Source organism: Paramacrobiotus metropolitanus, unplaced genomic scaffold (genome assembly GCF_019649055.1).
Source record: "Paramacrobiotus metropolitanus isolate TYO unplaced genomic scaffold, Prichtersi_v1.0 Parri_scaffold0000039, whole genome shotgun sequence".
NCBI classification, from domain to species: domain Eukaryota; kingdom Metazoa; phylum Tardigrada; class Eutardigrada; order Parachela; family Macrobiotidae; genus Paramacrobiotus; species Paramacrobiotus metropolitanus.
In genome coordinates, this window is record NW_026570259.1 from 2,492 (window position 1) to 23,161 (window position 20,670).

Consider the following 20,670-nt stretch of genomic DNA (forward strand, 5'->3'; position numbering starts at 1 on the left):
TACTTTTGCAGCTATCGAACAAATATTATGGTCAAACACGTATGAATAACAAGAGAATCATGGGATATTTACAGAATTCAGGCAAGACGTTACAACGGATATTGTGTACTACAGTAGTACTCAATGGCACACCATCGCAACACGATCACTTGACCACGGCAATGACCGAAACAAATGTACAGTACTTAATATATTACACAATTCAAATGCAGAATTATTTACACGTCAGCCAAGGAAACTGTTGTGATATTTTTAACGGTTTTCTTTGAGTTTCCTTTGCCGCTTTTGACCGGATCCCTCTCACTTCCAATGTTGATGGTCTTGTCTCGAATGATTCCCATGACCTTTGCTATCGCCTTTAGGTAGCTGCGAACTTGATTGTGCATCAGGTTGAAACAGCAGGCAATCAGCGCCAAGCCGACCAGCACGTATATGCAACACATTACCAGCTTTTGATTTGATGTGTCAGCCGAGCATGGACGCGCCGGGCACAAAGTCTCAAAACCCGATGGTCGCAGAGTGACGAAGCAGAAGTAGAATGCATCTAGGTAGGGCCAATCTTCCCACAGAGCGAATAAAGTGGCGCCGCCGAATAGGTATGCACTCATGATGACCAAACAACCAATCACCGGAACGTTGTTGTCTTTACGCTCAAGCGCTCCACTAAGGCGGCCACTTCCGGTTCCCATGCCGGAATAGCTGGTGCAGCCGTCTAGAAATATGGTATATATGATTTTTTTGAATCTCAAAATACGTTACGTGAATATGATTGTTGGCTACTTTTTTCAGTTCTGTCATGCCAGTGATGCTTGAAATCATCAAAGGAGTTTCTTACACGTAAGCGAATATTAACTACAGTTAAACTGAATTAAGCTCAAATACATATTATTAAATAAAAACATTTCAGTTAAGGGTTTCTTTTAGAGGTACCTGTGCTTTAGGGTTTCGTTAATACGAGTATAAATGCACATGTGAGTGTTTCGGCATCATATTTTTTTGATCAGGTACGTACTCGTACTTTCGGTTTAACTGCTAAAATGTTTTGCGTCAGAAACATTTGCTTAAAGAACGAATACCTCGTCGCCAGGAGTAACATTAGACGATTCATCAGGTGGAAAGAATCGCTGATGAGAAATCGTTGGCTTTGGCTGCAGCTGACCTTTAGCAGACCGATGGCAGGAGAAACTTCAACTTTCGGTGACGCAACAGTACTGGATCCGGTGGATTTAAGAAACGGCATCGGCACATGTGGGAGAACAACCCAATGAAGACTTTGGCTAGTAAATTCCCGATATTGGACAAGAACATCAGCATTATAGAATTCCCTACAGCGTAGAGCACCGTCACCACTTTGCCGGCTTGTGTCTTGGGCGTAACATGCCCATAACCTGCAAGCACAGCACGTGTGTTGCAGCGGCATCGTGATTACTTATCAGCAGTTTTTCTTTATTTATATGTTGTGCCGAAATGTAAATACTAACCGATCGTTGTTATTACGGAGAGAGCATATAAGAAGGAGCTGGAGAATGTCCATTTGGGATTGGATTTCTTGGTCTCGAAACCTTGTTGTGCGGCGTCACTGATATTGTTTTGGAATTCTTCAATGCGGTCCATGGCTAATGTCGTCCAGTTGCTCTGAATATGCAGAACAGCAATACATGCAGCATGAGCAGCCGGCGGTTTTATCCTCAATAATATTTACAGTAGGCGTAAGTACATGCGACTGACCTTTGTCTGATTTTTAACCATCAGGGTAGGAATGCAGACAGTGGAGCATTTTACGGCTGGTTTGTACCAGCGCATTTCGGCTTCTTCGTTCCATAAACGTAATTGACGGATCAGATTGCTGATTTCCTTTTCAGCGGTTTGTGTCCAGTTTTCCTGCAATTACTGCGACGTGACAGACGTTCATTCACAAGCGTTTACGTTTGCGGCAGCATATATCAACATGTGGTTTGCAGTCTTCTTCATAAGTGCATGGCAGCATGCATATATTTTAAAAAATTTGGAGTGCCTACATACTTTCCAAAGAACATTTAAGTCCATCGTTAAGGTCCATAGATTTTCAACCAGAGCCGTTTTAGCTGCTTCCGCCTGCATAATATGCTGGTCCTTGGCTTCTTTTTGGAATTTGGTCATTGTCTCATTTGACTGGACAGAACAGGTGGATGTGCAGTTATTCTGTAGAGCCAATTATTCGAATTAGATGCGAGTAAAAGTTACAATATACAGAGTATTCTGAGTTTGGTAATACACCAGGAGCAGTAAGAGTACTGTACGTATAATTCCTACCTGATAAGTTTATGCTTGGTTTATGGTCGGCATGATTTCATAGATCAAGATGTACAAGTATCGTATTATTCAAAATATTAGTACACTTTTTATCGCAGTAAAAGTGAAATGTTTATTTGTTTACGCGTAAGCCTAGAGCTGTCTTAATTGCAAACTTTCTATGATCAGTACTTTCAAGCTCTAATGAGAGAAAGGTCAATGGACTCCTCCACATGTCTTTCATATTATTGTCAATCGCAAAAAAGCGGTCCACAAAACCCGCACCATATGACGCAACCGGCATTCTCAATGGTTTATTAATAAATAATAACACAGTTTCGCTTGATGTTGCGTAGTCTTTTAATAGCAATTCAATTAAAGAACGATGCGAATGTATGACAGATATACTAAATTGCGAAAGACGACTGTTGTAGTTGTTGCCACTTTAGGTTTAAATCTTAAAATCGCGTTTCTTTCCCGAATGACCTGGTTTATTATCGCTGTCGCTATGTATATGTGTTGGAAGCGAATTAATTGGTAACGATGCAAGTAGATGGATAATGTTCTAGATCAACTTAACAGCTGTTTTTTGATCTGGCGACCAAATATCAGTTACTGTCTAAATACAAATATAAGGCATTCGTAGACACCGTAAAGAATGCTCCGACACGTTCTCAAATTATGATGATTGCATTGCTCAAGTGTAAAGTATTCGATTCCGGAACGCTTCGATTGGGGACAAAAGTGACACCGGCATTGGGCAGCGCGCGTTGGAATGCCAGCACTAATTAAATTATATCTGGGCTAACGTGGGCGATCGATTAGGAAAACAAGCCGAACTGATTTAGTTCGAATTGCTGCTAGACACTGTGTCGACCGGATGGGGTCATTAATTTCCAACTCAGATTGACAGTCGCCGGGTCCGTCCGTTTTCCTTTCCGGTCTGTTCCAGACTAGTGCCGCTTTCATTCCTGATGTGCGATTTATGAGGCGTACCAAACTTTCGACATTTACTTTCTGATCTGACAACGTAGGAAAAAAATCGGAAGTGCACAGATTGGGCCATATGGTGTATCATTATTTTTTATGGGGAAAGAGAAATTTTTATTGCGGCGCAAATGTGTCTTCTTATGCCGAAAGGAAGATGATGAACAGCGACAGGGTAAACAGGCTGAATGTGATCAATTGCTCCACAAATATTTAGGTTTCTTAAGGTTGCACCGATATTTACCGGCGGTTCGATGATCGCCGGCGACTAGACTGCAAAGACCAAGGCCAATTCAACATTATGCAAGAATATGCGTATTTTCCAAGATAACATAATGAAGTTTCAAAATAGACCAGAAGGATAACTGGCGCCTATTCGGAACATAGTAAAATTGCAGTCTTATAACTTTGCATGTGTGTAATGTGTCATATTAAAGTATTTAGAAGATTGTTTCATTCGATGCTCAGATACTGAAATAAAAGGAAGATGTAAAGTAAAATCAGTATTATAGGCTTCCAGTTTTAATGCCGAAATGGTCAAGCCGAGAACACTTAGGTAATTAATTAAGACATAAAATGTTGTTCGTACTAAACAATTAGAAATAGGCAAGATTTTTCGGGGCCCGTTTCGACATCCAGTACATTGTTGATAGTGTATGAATTTTTCTCCGCGACCATCCTCGCGGAAAATTATCAATATTTTTAGTAAATAAATATATTCTTAGTGACAAAATATTCGTACAGATGAGCTTATATTATGGTGCTTAAGTTTAACACATCTGTGCCGACTGAGCATATTCAATGGATCTTTGCTTTGAATGCGAATACTTAACCGAAGTAAACTGACTTACCATTTATTTTATAAAATAATCAACTTAAAAAACACTTGCATATTACAGGCGAGTATGCCATTTCAGTGTGTAACTACTGTGAAACTCGATGTAATGCACATTACAGGCTACACAAAGTACTACTGACTTGATTACTGCCTGAACCGACAGTGACGGCCATAATTATAACACGTCCTGCAAGTGTGATCAATCAAGTATCCGCTACAAATAACGCTACCATACCATACATCGATCATTACGTATTTCCTACAAGACTAAACAATATTGCAGTTTTATATTTTGCTTCAAAGAGCAAAAACAAGATCGTTTAATTCATATTTAGTATGCTCATTATTACATTCTGACTTTCAGTAAAGGTCGTTAGGATAATCCTTTACACTTGGTACCTGGAATAGCTCGTGCATGTGGACATCGGTCGTGATGTTCCATAGTGCCTCCACCGTGTCGTTCTTCCATTCCCGAATGGTCCCCATCTTGTCCATCTCGTGTTGGTATTCCAAATGCCGGAAGAGAAACGCCCCCATAATGGAGTATCCCACAACCAGTGCGGTCAGGCCAATATGGGAAAACAAGAAGGCGATGGTCTTCCGGCAGCAGTTCTTCACCGTCCATCCGGTGTCCTTTTCATTGTCCGTCTCCTCTTCACTATCCGCTCCGCCCGGCATAATGAACAGTAGCCAGAGAATTTTACACTGCAGTCATAGACACAATCGTAACCACAATTCCGACAGTTGGCGCGTTATGAAACAATTCCCGATTGAGTTGTGACATGGAAGAAGTTATATTGGCCTATTTGTTTCATGTTCAAAAGCAAAACACCAGCGGCCATAATTAACCGATTGGGGCGGTGTTTTTTTGCAAATCGGGGATATCACTCAACTAACCGGCTAATTTGCCTAATGTCCAAGCGGATCCGCTGTCAGCTGTTGACCCCAAAAAACTGACACCGCATAGCGTCATAGACGCGAGTGTGTACGCGTTGTGGATCAGAAGATGCCGGCTGGCATCATGAAAAGTGTATCATGGGTGAGATTCTTCACCTCAATGTGTTGATAGATAATATGCTTGTGGAGTTTACACGCTTTAAGTAGGTTTTTCTTTCTTAATGGTATCCGGCGATCGACGTGCCGGATGAATGTAAAGTGCGCATCCATTGGTGGAATGCTTGGCGTATCCGGTGCCGCTTTCCGCTTCCCATTGAGTGGCTCGGTTTAGAAATTTGCAGCCGCTGGTTACAGATGTAACCTGCCTTGGTGCCAGGCTGCCAGCAGGCAAGAAGCCATCCACCAAGTGCGGATCGAGTTGTCAAATAAAGAGCGCATAAGAAGACCGTTTTTTTCAAGGAAACATATTCATTTTGAAAAAAAAAACCATTAATTTCAATTAACCACTTTTCGTTGCTCTCAAGATGAACCGTAAACGAAAGTGTTTAAACCATAAGAGTTCGTTTTGTAAGTTCTAATGAAATAGTTTAACTACTTGTAAGTTGTGTACTTACTTTTAAACTGCAAAGGCCCTTGAATTCTTTATAAAGGAGAAATGTTGTGGAAAAAATGCACACCAACCTTGCATATAATGGGCAGATGTCAGCTACTGCTTTGTTTTTTGCAGAAATGCATAAAGATTACGGAATACTTTAAAGGGTGATACAAAGTAGTGACAGTGCTGTTATTCTTAAGGAGCTGTACTATACTATGTGTTACCTGCTTCCCATATTACACGCAATGATGCGCAAGTTCAACGTCAAAAAATGTTTCGGGAGTAATAAGCAGTTCAAGGAGTGCGAACGGACATAAAGGTCAGAAAGGGCAGACACAAGTGACTGCGCGAGAGGATCAGAACGATACCGCCCAATTACTTTTTTTCTGGTGCGGAATTCATTGTACCGTTATTAATAGTACGAGCACTACAGTATAATGATGTAAGTAACGCCTGTTTTTTTGGTTGCAGGCTTTTTTAGAATTTTCCCTAATTATTAAAATTTATAGTATTCGCGGTTTGATAGACTCGTAAGTGCTTGTCAGTTGTTTTTAGTGTATTTTAATTAATTTTACATGTTTTGTTTGCAATTAACGAAATAGCGCAGTTAGCATTATAAGTTCCTCTTATGTTTTGTGTTTTTATGAAACACTTTTGTAGTAGTCGTACAGGTTTTATGTAGGAATTAATCGTAAACCTTTTTTGTTTGCCTTCAGATATGCGCACGTTAAAGTAATAGCGCATTGACGTTACATACAAGCACACAAACATCAGGTTTTGCCGCAGTATGATTATGTAGTTCTTACACTATTAGCTTTAATAGCAAAGAAAAATACAGCACCTGTTTACAATCATTCAATCGTTTCTAATGTTAAAAATAAAAAGGGCCAGAATAAATTAAAAAAGTCTACAACACCCGGTGTTCCCAAGCGGTCACCCATCCAAGTACTAACCGGGCCCGACGTAGGTTATCTTCCGAGATCGAACGGGATCGGGAGTTTTCTACGTGGTATGGTCGTAGACATACGAATTAAAATTTTTGCCACCCAACGTGTTTCCCTTCAGTATATATGGTAACGAGAATTTTCTGTGCTAATTGCTTCTAAAAATATTATTAATTAAGAAACAATCTTCACACGTGATAGGACTCACCATGTTTTTCCAGATGTGCCTACTGCCTACATTTGTACAGGCTGCAAGATATATTATAATCTGAAAACTTAAACCAGAGTATTGTGCAAACTGCAAATTTTGAACAAATTTGGTTGATTTCCGGCGCCAGTTATGAGTTCCTCGCCGGCCATAACTGGGCAACTGGTTAATGGATAATGGTTATCCTTGTGGCATTTGTTATCCATGTGGCTCACCAAACACAGCCCGGTGTGCAGTTCGGCTTGCCACAAAGATTATGTCTCGTGCCTACCAGTACCAGCTACTGAGCTACAGTACGACAGAAGGAAATTTCTGTTTGCGTTTGCGTTTGTCTTGGGTTGCTGTTTGGCTCTTGTTGTTTGAGAAACGAAATCACTTCATTTTTTTTAAATTCTGTAATTGACTAATTGTGAATATCTGTATTAGCAACTTGGATGTTTGATCTTACCTTATAAGGATGAACTCTTTTGTATTACTATTTCCGATTTTGATATCGTTGTGCGTGGCAGACCAACATGCAGTATCCTCTATGACAGGCGCTCATCGAGCCCATGAACGTCTAGTTGGCTCCAACAAATGCACATGGGGTCCTTCCTTCTGGTAATTACTAGTTCAGAAATACTAAATAGACTTATATTTCTGTAGAGAAGGTTAATTTGTATGCATTTTATGATTTGCTAGGCATAAAGTCACTATAAATTAATAACTAAGAATCAGTTGCACTCCTAATGTACAAGTACCGTAGACACTGGTAGACTCCGTAAGAAACTGAGTACAGTTGTTTTGCAATGTAGAATAATTAAAGATTATTATTAATTATTTTGGTTTTTAGGTGCGATAAAGTTGCGAATGCCAAGCAGTGCTCAGCTGTTACGCACTGCGTGCAGTCAGTGTGGGGGAAAGCAAGCCGAGCCTTCGGATGACTCCATCCTTTGCCGCTGGTGCGATGATCTCATGGACGATATTCGTGATCTGGTGGCCGTGAACACCTCGGAAAGCGGCATGCACGGGTACCTGAGAGATGGTTGCAAGTAAGTACGAGTATTTAGCTTGATCGCTAAATAATACATGAATTCACTAACATTTAGTTTAAATTTTAGGCATAACTTTTAGGTACTTACTTACTTCGCACATCTGGCTTATTTTAATAAATTTTAGGCATTTCCAGCATTTAGGTTTAGCAGGATTTTGCGTACAAGTATTTACCTTTTCTTAAGCTTCTTAAGTTTGTTTCAAAGTTTCTAACAGTTTTTTGAAGTGCTTTTTTGGTGTTTGCCTGATTTTTGTGGCAGATTTTTTTAATTTTGTGTGGTATATTTATTATTAGACGCATTCCGAAAAAGAGCCGTCGTGCTGACTGCTTGGCGGATATGACGACGGATCTTCCAGAAATCCGTCAGATGCTGTCGGCCAACGTGCCCGACCGGACCATTTGCAAAACCATCAACTTCTGCTCTCCCAGCGGAACAGCCTCCCGCACAGCCTCCTACCAATCTCCCCATTCCCGCTCCTGCTGCATCCAATCGCAACTACTGCGCAGATTGCTACAATTTCTTCGAGGACGCCAAGGAGATCTACATTGGCAATTATACGGAGGATGAGTTCAAACAGATGCTGCTGGACCAGTGCGATCAGGCGGGCTATCCGGCTCTGACGGAACTGTGCAAAACGGTCATTGAGCAGTACTGGCCGCAGATCTATGCCCGGCTGCAGATGTTCTTTGATCCGGAGGAGGTGTGCTCGCAGTTGAATTTCTGCACGGGAATGCAGAGCGGCAAAGCCAAGTGGTGGTTGCCGTTGGTGCCCTACGCGCAACGCAAGACTACCAAGAAGATGGACTTTACACCGGTAAGCGTGGTAAAATTGAAATGACATGCGGACGTGGCATGGATGATTGGAATGTTTGATTACATATTTTGTAAATAGTAATTTCCGTTCAATTGCTCAGCTTTAACGACTGCGGTTCATCGTGCAGGAAAACTCACGGGTTTCTCGTGCAAAATGTTCTCGTTTAAAACAGCATGGGAATGTTTTAGTGAATATAACGGTATCATTCGTATGATGTTCGTTTACTTCGTTACCCAGATTTTTTAATTAGACTGCATATATGTAATTTTGGAAGCATTCTGGTGAATGGCTGGTTAGATTTGTTGCGCTGGTTGCTTACAACTTCCGAACTTCGGCGAGAGCGCGATTATGATGATCGTGCTTTCGTCGCACTTGCGGATCAGCTGATGGGTTTACTTTTAGCAAATGCAATGACCGACATGCGCTGATCTGTTTATGTCCGGAAATAATCGACGGGTGGTCGTCGTGAGCATGTTGCTGTTTTCATCTTGGCTTTAGCTGCAGAAATGGTCGTGTTGTTTAACAGTTTGACTTTGACTGCAGATTATAGAATTCGTGAAGTTGAAATCTTAATGCACATTGAAGTTATCGTTAGTACATTCAAGTTTTCTTACAGATTCAGCTGCCATTGACCCGCATGCTTCTCAACCTGAATTCCCTTCCCGCAGTCCGTGCTAGCTCATCATCACCGCCCCCTCCGAAAAAGGTGGCCTATAAAAACGATGTGGAATGCGTTGTCTGTGAGTTTGTGATGTCGTACTTGGACCGCATGCTGGAAGACAATTACACGGAAGCTGCCATCCAGTCCGCCTTAGAACGCGTGTGCACCGTGATGCCCAAATCGGTTCGGGACGATTGTGTGGGGTTTATTGATCAGTATGGTCCGGCTATTCTGGTCATCCTCGGCAACGAACTGGATCCCGCTACGGTGTGCGCCGGACTGGGACTGTGCAAGAGCAAGAAACCGGAAGTTTGCGGCGCGGCGACGTGCACATCTTGCACGGAAGTGTTTAAGGTTTGTAAGAATAAAGTTGATGTAAATTACTGGATAACGGTGGCACAAAAATGATGGAATCTGGTGCATTGCAAGAGGTTTTGGGGTTTTAATCCCTCAGTCACTGACTTAAATTGCATATCTGATTGCCCATTGTTTTACATATTGCTGTTAAACGATATGCAGTTGCACGTTGCTATTTATAAAGTAAAACGTGTGACATTCAAATGCGGATTGAATTTGCAGGTTATTAAGGTGATGCTGGAAGATTACGACGAGAACGTGCGTCTGTCGAATCTCATCAAGTCGTACTGCGTCTTTTTCCCGGAGGAAGCCAGAACCGAGTGTGAAACCGCCGTGATGACTTACGTGCCTTACGTTCTGCAGATCGCCGCACAGCTTCTCGATCCCGAGGGTGTGTGCCGTGCCGTGAAATTGTGTGACCAATAAAAGAAATCGCCAAAGATGCCGTGTACGGCAATCAATATTGTTTTCGATTGCGAACTTTGTGATGGCGCTGATGCTTTCCTTCCCGTTTGTGCTGTCAGTTAATCTCCATGAACTTGTTGAGTCTCTCTGCATGCTTTGGTTACACGTTTTATTATAAAAAAATTAATATTTTTATTCCCATGTTTCTAAATACAGTTTTAGCAATAAAAGCATCTACGAAGTCTTTTTCTACATATGCACAAAAAAGAATAACGTTGTATACGGTATTACCACAGTAACCGTTATAAATTCCGTGTCTGTACATTGTTTTTGACCAAAGATCAGTATGCTTGGTGAAGGAAGGCGTCGGAAATATGCAATACATATCATTACATACACTGACTGATACACATTCATACGATACACTTTTTTTGTTTCTGCTAAGAAGCATCTGCAAAGGTATCCTTCTTATTAGTTCTTACTCGTACCTTTGCAGCCAAAGATATCATTCTTACTTTAAGCGGATAATGGTGGGATAATTTTATTTTCAACCGTTTCGCTTTGAAAGTGGCAAGTACGGTTAAACTAAAATTTTAGAACTGTGTATGTTTTAACATGGTGTACAATCCAATTTGTGGATCTGTAGAGTGGCGACCAGTGTCGGCAAAAGACCGTTTCATCCGATGCAACAGCTGCCAGGCATTTTTTAAAAACATAGTGAAACATTTTATTTGGTTACGTAAAGATTTTTTGCATGAAACACTGCTAGCATAACCTAGAGTTGTCTTGATTACGATAATGACAGATTTTCCTACTGTGCGTGGAGAAACCAAAATCTGTTTTGGTTATAGAACGGTATTTACTTGTTTGTTGGTTTTGAGGGCATCAATTTACATGTTAGATACGCCGGAGAATATTATTTACTGTATTACCTGAAAATATTTTCGAGGGATGTTCGGCCATATCAACACCATTTGCTCCGTATTTTTTATGGTAGGAAATCACACTCATGTGGAAGCGCTTGTATGCGAAGCACGTATACTTACTCTAGAGTAGATGGTCGGTCGTATGCAGTCTAAAAGATGATAAAACTGACCATGTTGTTAGATATTAAGTAATTAAATAATACCACTATTTGACTTCCAATCCACCGAAAAATTACCGCAGCTTATGAACAAATGTTTATGCGCATTAAGTGAAAACGAACGGCGTGATTCTATCTAGACAAAAAAACGCAGAAAAGAAGTACTAGTGTTTTATTATATGAATGATCGTAGACTTCACCAGTTACACGTTACAAGTACACTCGCGCGCTATTTATACCTAGATTAATACAATTCTAGGTGGCAGTGGTCAGAAACGTGAAAGCTCAAACTGACGGTCGAAATTATCCACAACCCCCGTATTACAATAATCCATTTCCGTCCAAGGATTATCCAGCGAGCCAGTATGGAAGGTATATGGTCCAGCTTCTAAACTAATTAATAAGCTTGATATATAAATGAAAGCAGTGAATGCTTTATGATGCGATACTGGGTAAAGTCCTCTGTCCACTGTAAGTTCATGCATACATATAAGCCAGCTTCCGGGACAAAGATTCCTGAGAAAAACTCATCAATTTTATTGTGACGACAGCAAGTATGGTTATACCCAAGACGCTTCCTATCCCGGTCCTTCACCACCGATGAGCTATCCTGCTTTTCCGCCGTACAACGCACCTCCCTATAACCAACCTTCATACAACAACTATTCCAAACCAGCCTCGCCGGTTTACAATCAGCCACCGGTCAATCATGGGCCACAACCGTATGCACCGCCAGATTACGCAGTCCCTTATCCGGGCGTCCGTTGGTCTGGACACTTCTCCGTACGGTACAAACAGGCCTTATGATCAGTGCGGATTTCCCAATGCAGTTCGCGGACTGCGAGTTGATCCTTCAAGGTAGTTAAGTTTGAACTTTTAGAACAATTATGTTATGCATATTACGACCAGTGAGAAATTAATGTCAGACAACGTGACCTTTCCTTAAAGCATTCGTGCTGTAATATACAATAACTGTGATGGCTTTTAGATCGCAGGAATTTGGTACGGGTATAACTCTTGGTTTATAAACGCTACCCAGGATGTGCCACAATCGAAGGATCATCTGAACGTCATTAATTACTACACAAATCTGGGTACATGTCACTTCCCTACAACAGATATTCCCTGCGTGGTCATGACTCAGGAGCAGACGTACACCGATAGAATCAGTGGAACATGCCAAGGATTCCACGAAGTATCCCACTTCACCGAGGACGGACGATAGATTGGTCCGTATTTCGACAGGCGCGCAGCCGGCCTTTGTACTTCCTGCCGGTCAGTATATATATAGATTAGTGCAAGCGACTGCAGTATCCGTTTTTAATCGCTTTGTCAGCAAAGTATACAGTAAGTATATGAAGTTGTGTCTTTGACCTCCAGGTTTGGATAATTCCATCGTACTGGCTATGGATAGCGAATCCTACGCTGTCTACCATTCCTGCAGCAAATACAGTTCCGTTCCAGACTGTGCGCTGACCCCTACTTGTACACCTACACCCGCCGTAAACCCAATCAGATCAGCGCCGAAGAAAAGCGGAGAATCGACGAAGCCGTTAGTAATGCGGTCAAGCCGTTCTGCTTCGATCCCCGACAGTTCATTTACTATGGACCTTGGAATGACACCTTGGCGGCGTGCCCACGGACGCCGGGATCCGACTGCTACCAAACTATGAAAGCGGCGTACGCATCCACAATCGAGATTAGCACGTTGAATACTTAGCCGATAATTTTAATTTTTTTTCAAGTTTTGGGAAATACGAGTACGTACGGGAAACGCGATTCTCACTATGTTTACGCACGGGCAATGAAAAATTTTATTGTGAGCTGTTAAAGTCATGTCGACGTATTTTGCCGCAAATATGCATATTAATTCGTATCGTTCTAGAAACACCGCTAACATAGTGGAACCTGGGAGTCATTAAACTTTTACTTGGAGAATCGCTAATTCCCAGTGATCTGTTAATTTCAGGTATTTTAATAGCAGTAATAACTACGTAAAACATTCTTCTTGACATGGCAGCGCAGGTAAGCCAAGACTAAATGACATTTAATAACTGTTTTCATTATCTTGCTATAAAGTTTTTGTTTTATTTCTAGCACTATCGAGTCTGTTCGGTTACAATGCGCCGATTGTCTATTTTATTTTTCTAATTGCAAAATAGGTTACTCTATACTGGTACTAAATTATCAACATTTAGTCTTTACAAAACACGAAAAGTTTCCGAAATGTTATGCAGTTAAATAGTCAAACAAACGCGAATATATCTATGGCTGGGTTCAAAGGAAAACTCCAGCGTATTATTTTGCAGAATTAGCGGAAGAAACCGCGACTCATACGAATACATTATGCATATGTACAGCTTTTGATGTGCAAAACTTATCAGATGCTGTTATATTTACAGATGCTGTTATATATGCTGTTACATTTTGTTCTACATAACTTTCTTACCTTAATCAAATTGTATTATTCGGAATGATGTTCAATTGCCCTGTAAAAAAAGTCCCGATACATGCTCGCCAACAATAGTTGCCAACAATTTTTTTCCAAACTGGATTTGTTTCGGTTACGTAAATTTTTTCCCTCATGATCAGCGTGAAATCGAGAATACCGCGAAACGCATGCAGTGACTGCAGTATGCAGCTCCACAAATATTTTATTTGGGAAAAGTAACACCAACAAACTGTGGTGGCAGGCTAATTAAGTACCCGGGTAGCGCCCACATAAAATTAGCGGTTAATTTCTTCTTTTAGATTGCATAGGTATATCTCGGAAAATCTCTTCCCACCAACAGTTAAATTACAGTGCTCGCGAAGATGATGTTGGCCAAATTTAGCAAAGTACTGAGTTTCGCATTATTTGCGGTAAGTCTTCTAGAGTCGTACTTACAGACACAGTATATGAAATATGAATTTAATATATCAACCAAACTTATTCACGTCATGCTGTTACATTTTTGCTTTAACCTGAAAAGTTTAAATGCTTATGGACAACCCTTGTCTGCACTGTCTAGTATTTCGCTAATGTATAACCACCAATTCTGGAACGAGAAAGTTGTATAAAAGTTCTGTAATTAAACAGCATTTATCGGCGAAATGTTGTTACACGTTTCACCATTTTTAGGTGTTGGCGCCAGGAAGTGTGTGTGCTCAAAACGATGCCCAAAATTATGGAAAACCGCCATATTATTCACCTGCACCGGCAACAGATTATCAAGCCAAACCATACGGAGGCTATTCAGCCCAGCCACCAGTGAATAACTACAAGTATGTGCTAATACTGCCAACGTTAACAAGTTATTATTGTATCGAAATTCAGTTGCAGACTGTATCAAAATTTTTGTATAATACATAAACCTCTAACTGGAGTTTTATAAGACGTGATAATCATATATATATGATTATATATATATGAAATATATATATGAAATTATATATATAATTTCATAAATCATCATATGTTTAGTTTTAATATCTTCTGACACTGCTTATTGTTAATTAACCCATATGGAACGCAAAAAGGAGATCATCGGCCCGGTGGTACATATTCAAGCCTTATCTAAATGCACTTCAGAGCATTATACCATGTTGAATTTTCTATAATTCAAGCATGCAAATACTAATAATCATAGTATTTTGATATGCAGCACGCTTTATGAATAAACCGCTTGAGTAAGGAATCTAAAATTTTGTTCTCGAATAAGATCACTAATTTACAAAACGACGTCTAGTTGAAAAACATAAGTAATTTTTATTTTTTCAAAACTGGACAAAAACAACTGCAGCTTACAACTGCTACGAGTACAGCGAGAGAGCTTATTAATAATTATTAGTGGTTTACGGTATATTGTTTTTAACGATTACAGCGGAGTTTATCCTGGCGAAGCCCGTCCTGATTATTCCCAACAGGCTTCCTATCCCGCCGCCCCAGCCTACGGTCCAGCACAGTATGCTGCCCCCCAACAACCTACGCTGCCGTACTATGCACCGCCTTACAACCAACCTTCCTACAGCAGTTACTCCAAACCAGCCGCGCCGGTCTACAGTCAGTCACCGGTCAACTATGGACCTCAGCCGTATGCTCCACCGAAATACGCTAACCAGACCAAATACAACCCTTCATTTGTTGGCTTGGACACGTATCCGTACGGTGCCTCCAAGCCGTATTACAAGTGTGGAATACCTAATGCACCTCGCGGACTGTACATTGATCCAGCCAAGGTATGACCTTTTGGCTCGGCATAGATATTTATTGTTTGATGGCATACAGAAAACAATTTTTTGTCAGAAAAATCTGATATTGTTATTTATGCATTATGTCGATTACGCATTCTCCTGCAGGTTTGTGCTATGTTGTTGAATCGCTGGTTGTTTGTTACAGATTGCGGGAATCTGGTATGGCTACAGCATTTGGTTTATAAACGCCACAAAGGACATGCCGATGACAAAAAATGTTATCAATTACTACACAAATCTTGGAAAGTGTTACTTTCCCACAACCGATATCCCATGCGTAGTGATGACCCAGGAACAATCCTATATCGACAGATTTAATGGCACGTGCCAACGCATGCACGAAGTATGCCACTTTACCGTGGATGGACGACAGATTGGTCCGTACTTCGACAGCGGAGTAGCAACTTTTCCGGCCGGTTAGTATCGACAAAAATTCCCAACAACGCTATGCCCCTTTTTTACTAGGGTTATAATATTCATTTTTTTGTTTCGCGAAGGTATCGATAACTCTATCGTATTGGCGATGGAATATGATTCTTACGCATTCTACCTTTCGTGTAATAAGTACGGCTACGACGGAATATGCGCTGATCCCTTTTTGTACTCTTATACACGCCGTAAACCAGAGGACATGAGTGGAAATGAGAAGCGAAGTATTGATGAAGGTATTGCTAATGCGGTGAAGCCGTTCTGCTTCGATCCGAGACAGTTCGTCTACTACGGTCCGTGGAATAATACCTTACCGGCATGCCCTCGAACACCTGGACCGGAGTGCTACCAAACTATGAAAGCAGCTTACGAATCCACAATTCAAGATATGAGAACATGAAAAAGATGACTGTAAAGAAGTTACGCGTATTTAGTGCAAGTAGTGGATCTTCTCACAGCAGTGACAATACATTATACAACTAATACAGTTAAATTACAAGTCCCGGTTTATCCAGCTGTTGATCTTTCCAGTGTTCGAATACGAATTCGATCATTAATTCCTGTACAATCTTTATATTTACGGCAGGTGAACTTTATAAATAATTACCGTGGAAGCTACACAAAGACATCGATATCAGTAAAATATCGCATAAAATCCACAAATTAGTTATTTATTGGTAGACTATGTTTCGCCCTTTTTGTAAGTAACTGCGCTGTTAATGGTCAAATTTTTGATGAATCGCATTACAGCAATGCGGCGCAAGCGTTTTGCTTCGATTCCAATTACCCTGGGAGGATACCTGACTTGTGAGCGACATGTCTCGAATACCGGAACCCAACAGCTACAAAACTATGAAAATAAGCATCCACAATCGACATTAGCACAATTAATGAATCCTTAACTGACAGTTTGCTATGGGCAGTGTTTTATTGCAAAATGTAAGCATCGTCTGGATACATATTTTTTCTGCGTACACGGTGTAGCGCGCAGATGATGCCAGCTGGTAGTGTCAACTGGCTGTATTTTTGCCGCAGATACACTATATCATGGACTTTTGTAAATACGGAAGAAATACTGACAACGGTTAGCAGTTTCTCGAAAATATTACTCTTCTGCTTGTTAATTCCGTAGCAGTATGTTTAATTACCCTATGCAGACACAACTGTAGATCTAGAATACTGCAGTAGTTTTTATACTCGTAAGGAACGCAGACTTATGTACACAGACTTATGTAATTACACATCGACCTGTCACCTTTGCTTGCATATATAGCTAAAAATTCCCACCATTTATTCCCATGCACTTCATACTTCATGTCGTTTGATGGAACAGAAACTACAAAATACGATAAGATGCAAAGAAAAAAGGCGGGAGATTAAGTTTTGCGCTGTTTTTATACTTAGATGTAAGCAAACCAATTTTCAAAACTGCAAAACTTGGTGTATCAATAATACCATTATTCGTAATGCACATTTTGTACTACACCAAGCGGTAAAAAATGTAGTCGACGTAGTAGTATATTATCGTCTGCTTCCATCAAATTTTACGATCCAAAACGATGACCAATTGTGTTTTATTTAGGAAATCGCAATGCTCTCCAAGAATAGCTGCCAACAATTTTTTTCAAACAAAGCCTGTTACGATTACGTAAAACTATTTTCTACGAGCGTTGCTTTGAAAGCAGCAAAAAGGGCTGCACTGATTGTAATAAAGTGACATTATCATTTGTTTATTGGTGAATTTAACACCCACAACTATGGTCGCAAGCTAATTACCCAATTAGCGACCATACAGAATTAGCTGTAATTTTCTTCCTTTATACCGTGTAGTTGTACCTCAGAAAATTGTTTTTTAGTCACTTTAAGAAATAATTACAATACTCGCAAAGATGATGTTCGCGCGAAGAAAAACCCGGTTTGTGAGCTTCGCACTGTTTGCAGTAAGTCTTCCTTTTCATAGTCTGCGTGAAAAAGCTGCGTAAAAGTAATTAGGCAACAGTTATTAAGGATATACCATATCTTAATATTCTGTAGGTACTGGCAGTAGGATATGTGTGTGCTCAAAACGAAGTCCAAAATCACGGGAAACCGCCATATTATTCACCTGCACCGCCCACAGATTATCAAGCCAAACCGTATGGCGGTTATCCAGCCCAGTCACCAGGGATTAACTACAAGTACGAGTACTCATGAACAATGAACATAAGAAAAATTGTTGTTGTACGAATAAAATGTGTTGTGGCCTCTCAACTGCGAAGTTTTAAAAGTTAACTCATAATGTGCCTAATTTTAATATTTCTTTACCGGTAGCTCGTATAGTGCGCCAAAAGGAAACTATCAGCCCGGCGGTACATACCCAAACCAGCCACCTTATCCGAATGCACTGCATCGCAATACCAGGTTTACTTTTTTAATCTTGCAAGCAGACAATATTATTAATTGTTAATTTGGTGCAATGCAAGGACGTCTGCCTGTGATATATGCAGCAGCAGCTGTATCCACGTGGGGGATGCAAACATTTTTTGTTATCAAACTATGACCACAGACTGCGTAACCGCGGCGCACATGGAGCGCCTAACTACACCACATAATTTTTGCAAACTAGTCAGACACAGTTTAGTAGATGACTTGCGACGATATGATGTTCCTTATAGCGGATTTTATGCGGATGAGGGGAAGCCGGCATACTCCCAACCCGCATTCTATCCCGCCGCCCCAGCCTACGCTCCTTCTTACGCTCCAGCACCAGCGCAGTATGCCGCCCCACAACCTCCGCAGCCGTATTATGCACCTTCGTACAACCAACCTCCTTACAGCAGTTACTCCAAACCAGCCGCGCCGGTCTACAATCAGTCACCGGTCAACTATGGACCCCAACCGTACGCTGCTTATGCTCCGCCAAAATACGCTAACCAAACCAACTATAACCCTTCATATGTCGGTCTGGACAGCTATCCGTACGGTGCCGCCAAGCCGTATTACAAGTGTGGAATCCCTAATGCACCTCGCGGACTGTACGTTGATCCAGCTAAGGTATGACCCTTAGTTAGCATTTGTCCTATCGGTACCTATGGTAAAAGCAGTTGACAGCAAAACACTATATAAAAGATATATACATAAAACAAAAAATATATATGAACTTCAAAACATATTAATACAATAAACGCAAAAAGACTTTTAAAAAATCATCCAAAATCTGTGGACTGTGTCATTTATCCGCATATCTTTCACCATTTTTTGCATTGTTATTGAAATTGAATCTTTGTGTGTATATGTGTGTTGTAGATTGCCGGAGTATGGTATGGTTACAACGTTTGGTATATAAACGCCACACAGGATAAATTGTCCCAAAACGTCATCAATTACTACACAAATCTGGGAAAATGCTACTTTCCAACAACCGAAATTCCCTGCGCAGTAATGACCCAGGAACAATATTACATCGACAGAGATAATGGCACTTGCGAAAACATGCAAGAAGTATGCCACTTTACTGTGGATGGACGACAGATTGGTCCATATTTCGACAGTGGATCGACAACGTTTCCAGCTGGTTAGGAAAAAAACATTTCGCAGCAATTTCATGCCCACTAATCTTGTGGTAACAACAGAATAAACATTTTTTGTTTCGCGAAGGTATCGATAACTCTATCGTATTGGCGATGGAATATGATTCTTACGCATTCTACCTTTCGTGTAATAAGTACGGCTACGACGGAATATGCGCTGATCCCTTTTTGTACACCTACACACGCCGCAAACCTGCAGAGGACATGAGTGCGAATGAGAAGCGAAAGATTGACGAAGCCCTCGCTAATGCGGTGAAGCCCTTCTGCTTCGACCCAAGACAGTTCGTCTACTACGCTCCGTGGAATAACACCTTACCGGCTTGCCGACGAACTCCGGGATCGGACTGCTACCAGACTATGAAAGCAGCATACGAATCTACAATTCAGGACATGACAGCATAACAAAGACAACTATATACGTCTTAGGTTTATACATACCCGCAGCGATTTTTGCTGTTATTCGTGTTGACCTTTCCAAGAGTTTTTGCTGACTGTTTATGATAATTCATGAGTTTTTAATGCTTCTGACGTATTTCTAAGACAAGTTTGTTTTGTAAATAACTGCGCCAAAAGATGTACAAAGGAATTTGTAAATACCGGAAAAAGTTTAACATTAATGATTAATTCTGAATATGAATGAAAACTCACGATAATAATAACAGCTGAACTTGGTGTTTATAAAATCAATCTTGGTGTTAATCTCTTTAGTGATTTCAACCGAAGATTACGTCTATAGTTGTCGGCAGTTTCAAAAATTAGATATTTATCTCAACTCTGAATTCTCAGTCTCTCTAATGCGAGTGGTTACTTAAGCGGCAGCGATATCTATCTTTTTTTAAATTAGGACTAAAGTCCCGTCCATTCAAGGTTGCAAGCGTTTAGCTTTTTACTTTTATCGGCAGTGCTCTAATCTCCTGTACGTGTGAATACGAGACTCCATTGCGAAGTGCAAAAATATCTGTTAGTGCAAAAAATTTTCTGCGAAACAGCAGCAGTTGCGCTAAGCAGTGAGTACAGTCTGTACGGCACTAGTACTTACAAATACAGTATCACATGATTGTTAAACGAAGGCTGAGTAAAACATTAGTAAGCCATTCTTTTAATCGTAAGATTCGGTATACCACCGTGACAATTTCCTTTCAAAAACCGGTCTTTTGTTATTAGTTATTACACAGACAAGTATCCTGCTGCAAACGCCGTCGCTTCAGTCACTCGGAATATGCACGCAAAAACGCATGCGTTTGCAGTATATGTGATTAAGCTCTCATAATGTGCTGATTTGTGCTACCGAAATTAACCGAAAACATCTGCAGGATTGCAACACCACTAAAATACTTCACTGTA

General features: G+C 40.7%; 4 protein-coding genes, 1 long non-coding RNA gene and 1 other non-coding gene across 8 annotated transcripts; 4 read left to right on the top strand and 2 right to left on the bottom strand.

The window, feature by feature from the left end:
* Nucleotides 1-625: 625 nt before the first annotated feature.
* LOC129590292 (uncharacterized) lies at nucleotides 626-4,930 on the bottom strand. Its single transcript, XM_055485446.1, has 6 exons — nucleotides 4,496-4,930; nucleotides 2,023-2,181; nucleotides 1,729-1,881; nucleotides 1,482-1,635; nucleotides 1,213-1,388; nucleotides 626-712 (listed from the first exon to the last, which is right to left on the bottom strand). Exons 1-6 carry the CDS (start codon nucleotides 4,772-4,774, stop codon nucleotides 626-628), a joined length of 1,008 nt encoding a protein of 335 aa, XP_055341421.1. The 5' UTR covers nucleotides 4,775-4,930.
* Nucleotides 4,931-6,492: 1,562 nt separating this feature from the next.
* On the bottom strand, nucleotides 6,493-6,611 carry LOC129590320 (5S ribosomal RNA). The gene has a single exon (XR_008690737.1). It is a non-coding gene; the product is annotated as a 5S ribosomal RNA (ribosomal RNA).
* A 439-nt stretch (nucleotides 6,612-7,050) lies between these two features.
* Nucleotides 7,051-10,254, top strand: LOC129590171 (prosaposin-like). Its single transcript, XM_055485233.1, is given in 7 exon segments — nucleotides 7,051-7,340; nucleotides 7,573-7,636; nucleotides 7,638-7,771; nucleotides 8,068-8,196; nucleotides 8,198-8,588; nucleotides 9,205-9,603; nucleotides 9,829-10,254. Coding segments are annotated over 7 exon segments (1,464 nt in total). The 5' UTR covers nucleotides 7,051-7,197; the 3' UTR covers nucleotides 10,033-10,254.
* A 629-nt stretch (nucleotides 10,255-10,883) lies between these two features.
* LOC129590286 (uncharacterized) lies at nucleotides 10,884-11,785 on the top strand. The gene is made up of 3 exons (XR_008690733.1): nucleotides 10,884-11,004; nucleotides 11,355-11,467; nucleotides 11,647-11,785. It is a non-coding gene; the product is annotated as an uncharacterized LOC129590286 (long non-coding RNA).
* Nucleotides 11,786-12,646: 861 nt separating this feature from the next.
* LOC129590256 (uncharacterized) lies at nucleotides 12,647-16,358 on the top strand. 3 transcript variants are annotated; one of them, XM_055485391.1, is made up of 6 exons: nucleotides 12,647-13,120; nucleotides 13,847-13,957; nucleotides 14,217-14,359; nucleotides 14,959-15,313; nucleotides 15,474-15,744; nucleotides 15,826-16,358. In XM_055485391.1, the coding sequence occupies exons 2-6, from the start codon at nucleotides 13,910-13,912 to the stop codon at nucleotides 16,155-16,157; spliced, it is 1,149 nt and encodes a 382-aa protein (XP_055341366.1). In that variant the 5' UTR covers nucleotides 12,647-13,120; nucleotides 13,847-13,909; the 3' UTR covers nucleotides 16,158-16,358. The 3 variants fall into 3 exon arrangements, with proteins under 3 accessions (XP_055341366.1, XP_055341367.1, XP_055341364.1); XM_055485392.1 differs by having other exon boundaries at nucleotides 12,647-13,064; nucleotides 13,899-13,957; XM_055485389.1 differs by lacking the exon at nucleotides 12,647-13,120 and having other exon boundaries at nucleotides 13,565-13,957.
* Nucleotides 16,359-17,469: 1,111 nt separating this feature from the next.
* LOC129590088 (uncharacterized) lies at nucleotides 17,470-19,968 on the top strand. Its single transcript, XM_055485081.1, has 6 exons — nucleotides 17,470-17,697; nucleotides 17,792-17,934; nucleotides 18,068-18,157; nucleotides 18,412-18,790; nucleotides 19,043-19,310; nucleotides 19,394-19,968. Exons 1-6 carry the CDS (start codon nucleotides 17,647-17,649, stop codon nucleotides 19,726-19,728), a joined length of 1,266 nt encoding a protein of 421 aa, XP_055341056.1. The 5' UTR covers nucleotides 17,470-17,646; the 3' UTR covers nucleotides 19,729-19,968.
* The last annotated feature ends 702 nt before the right edge of the window (nucleotides 19,969-20,670 follow it).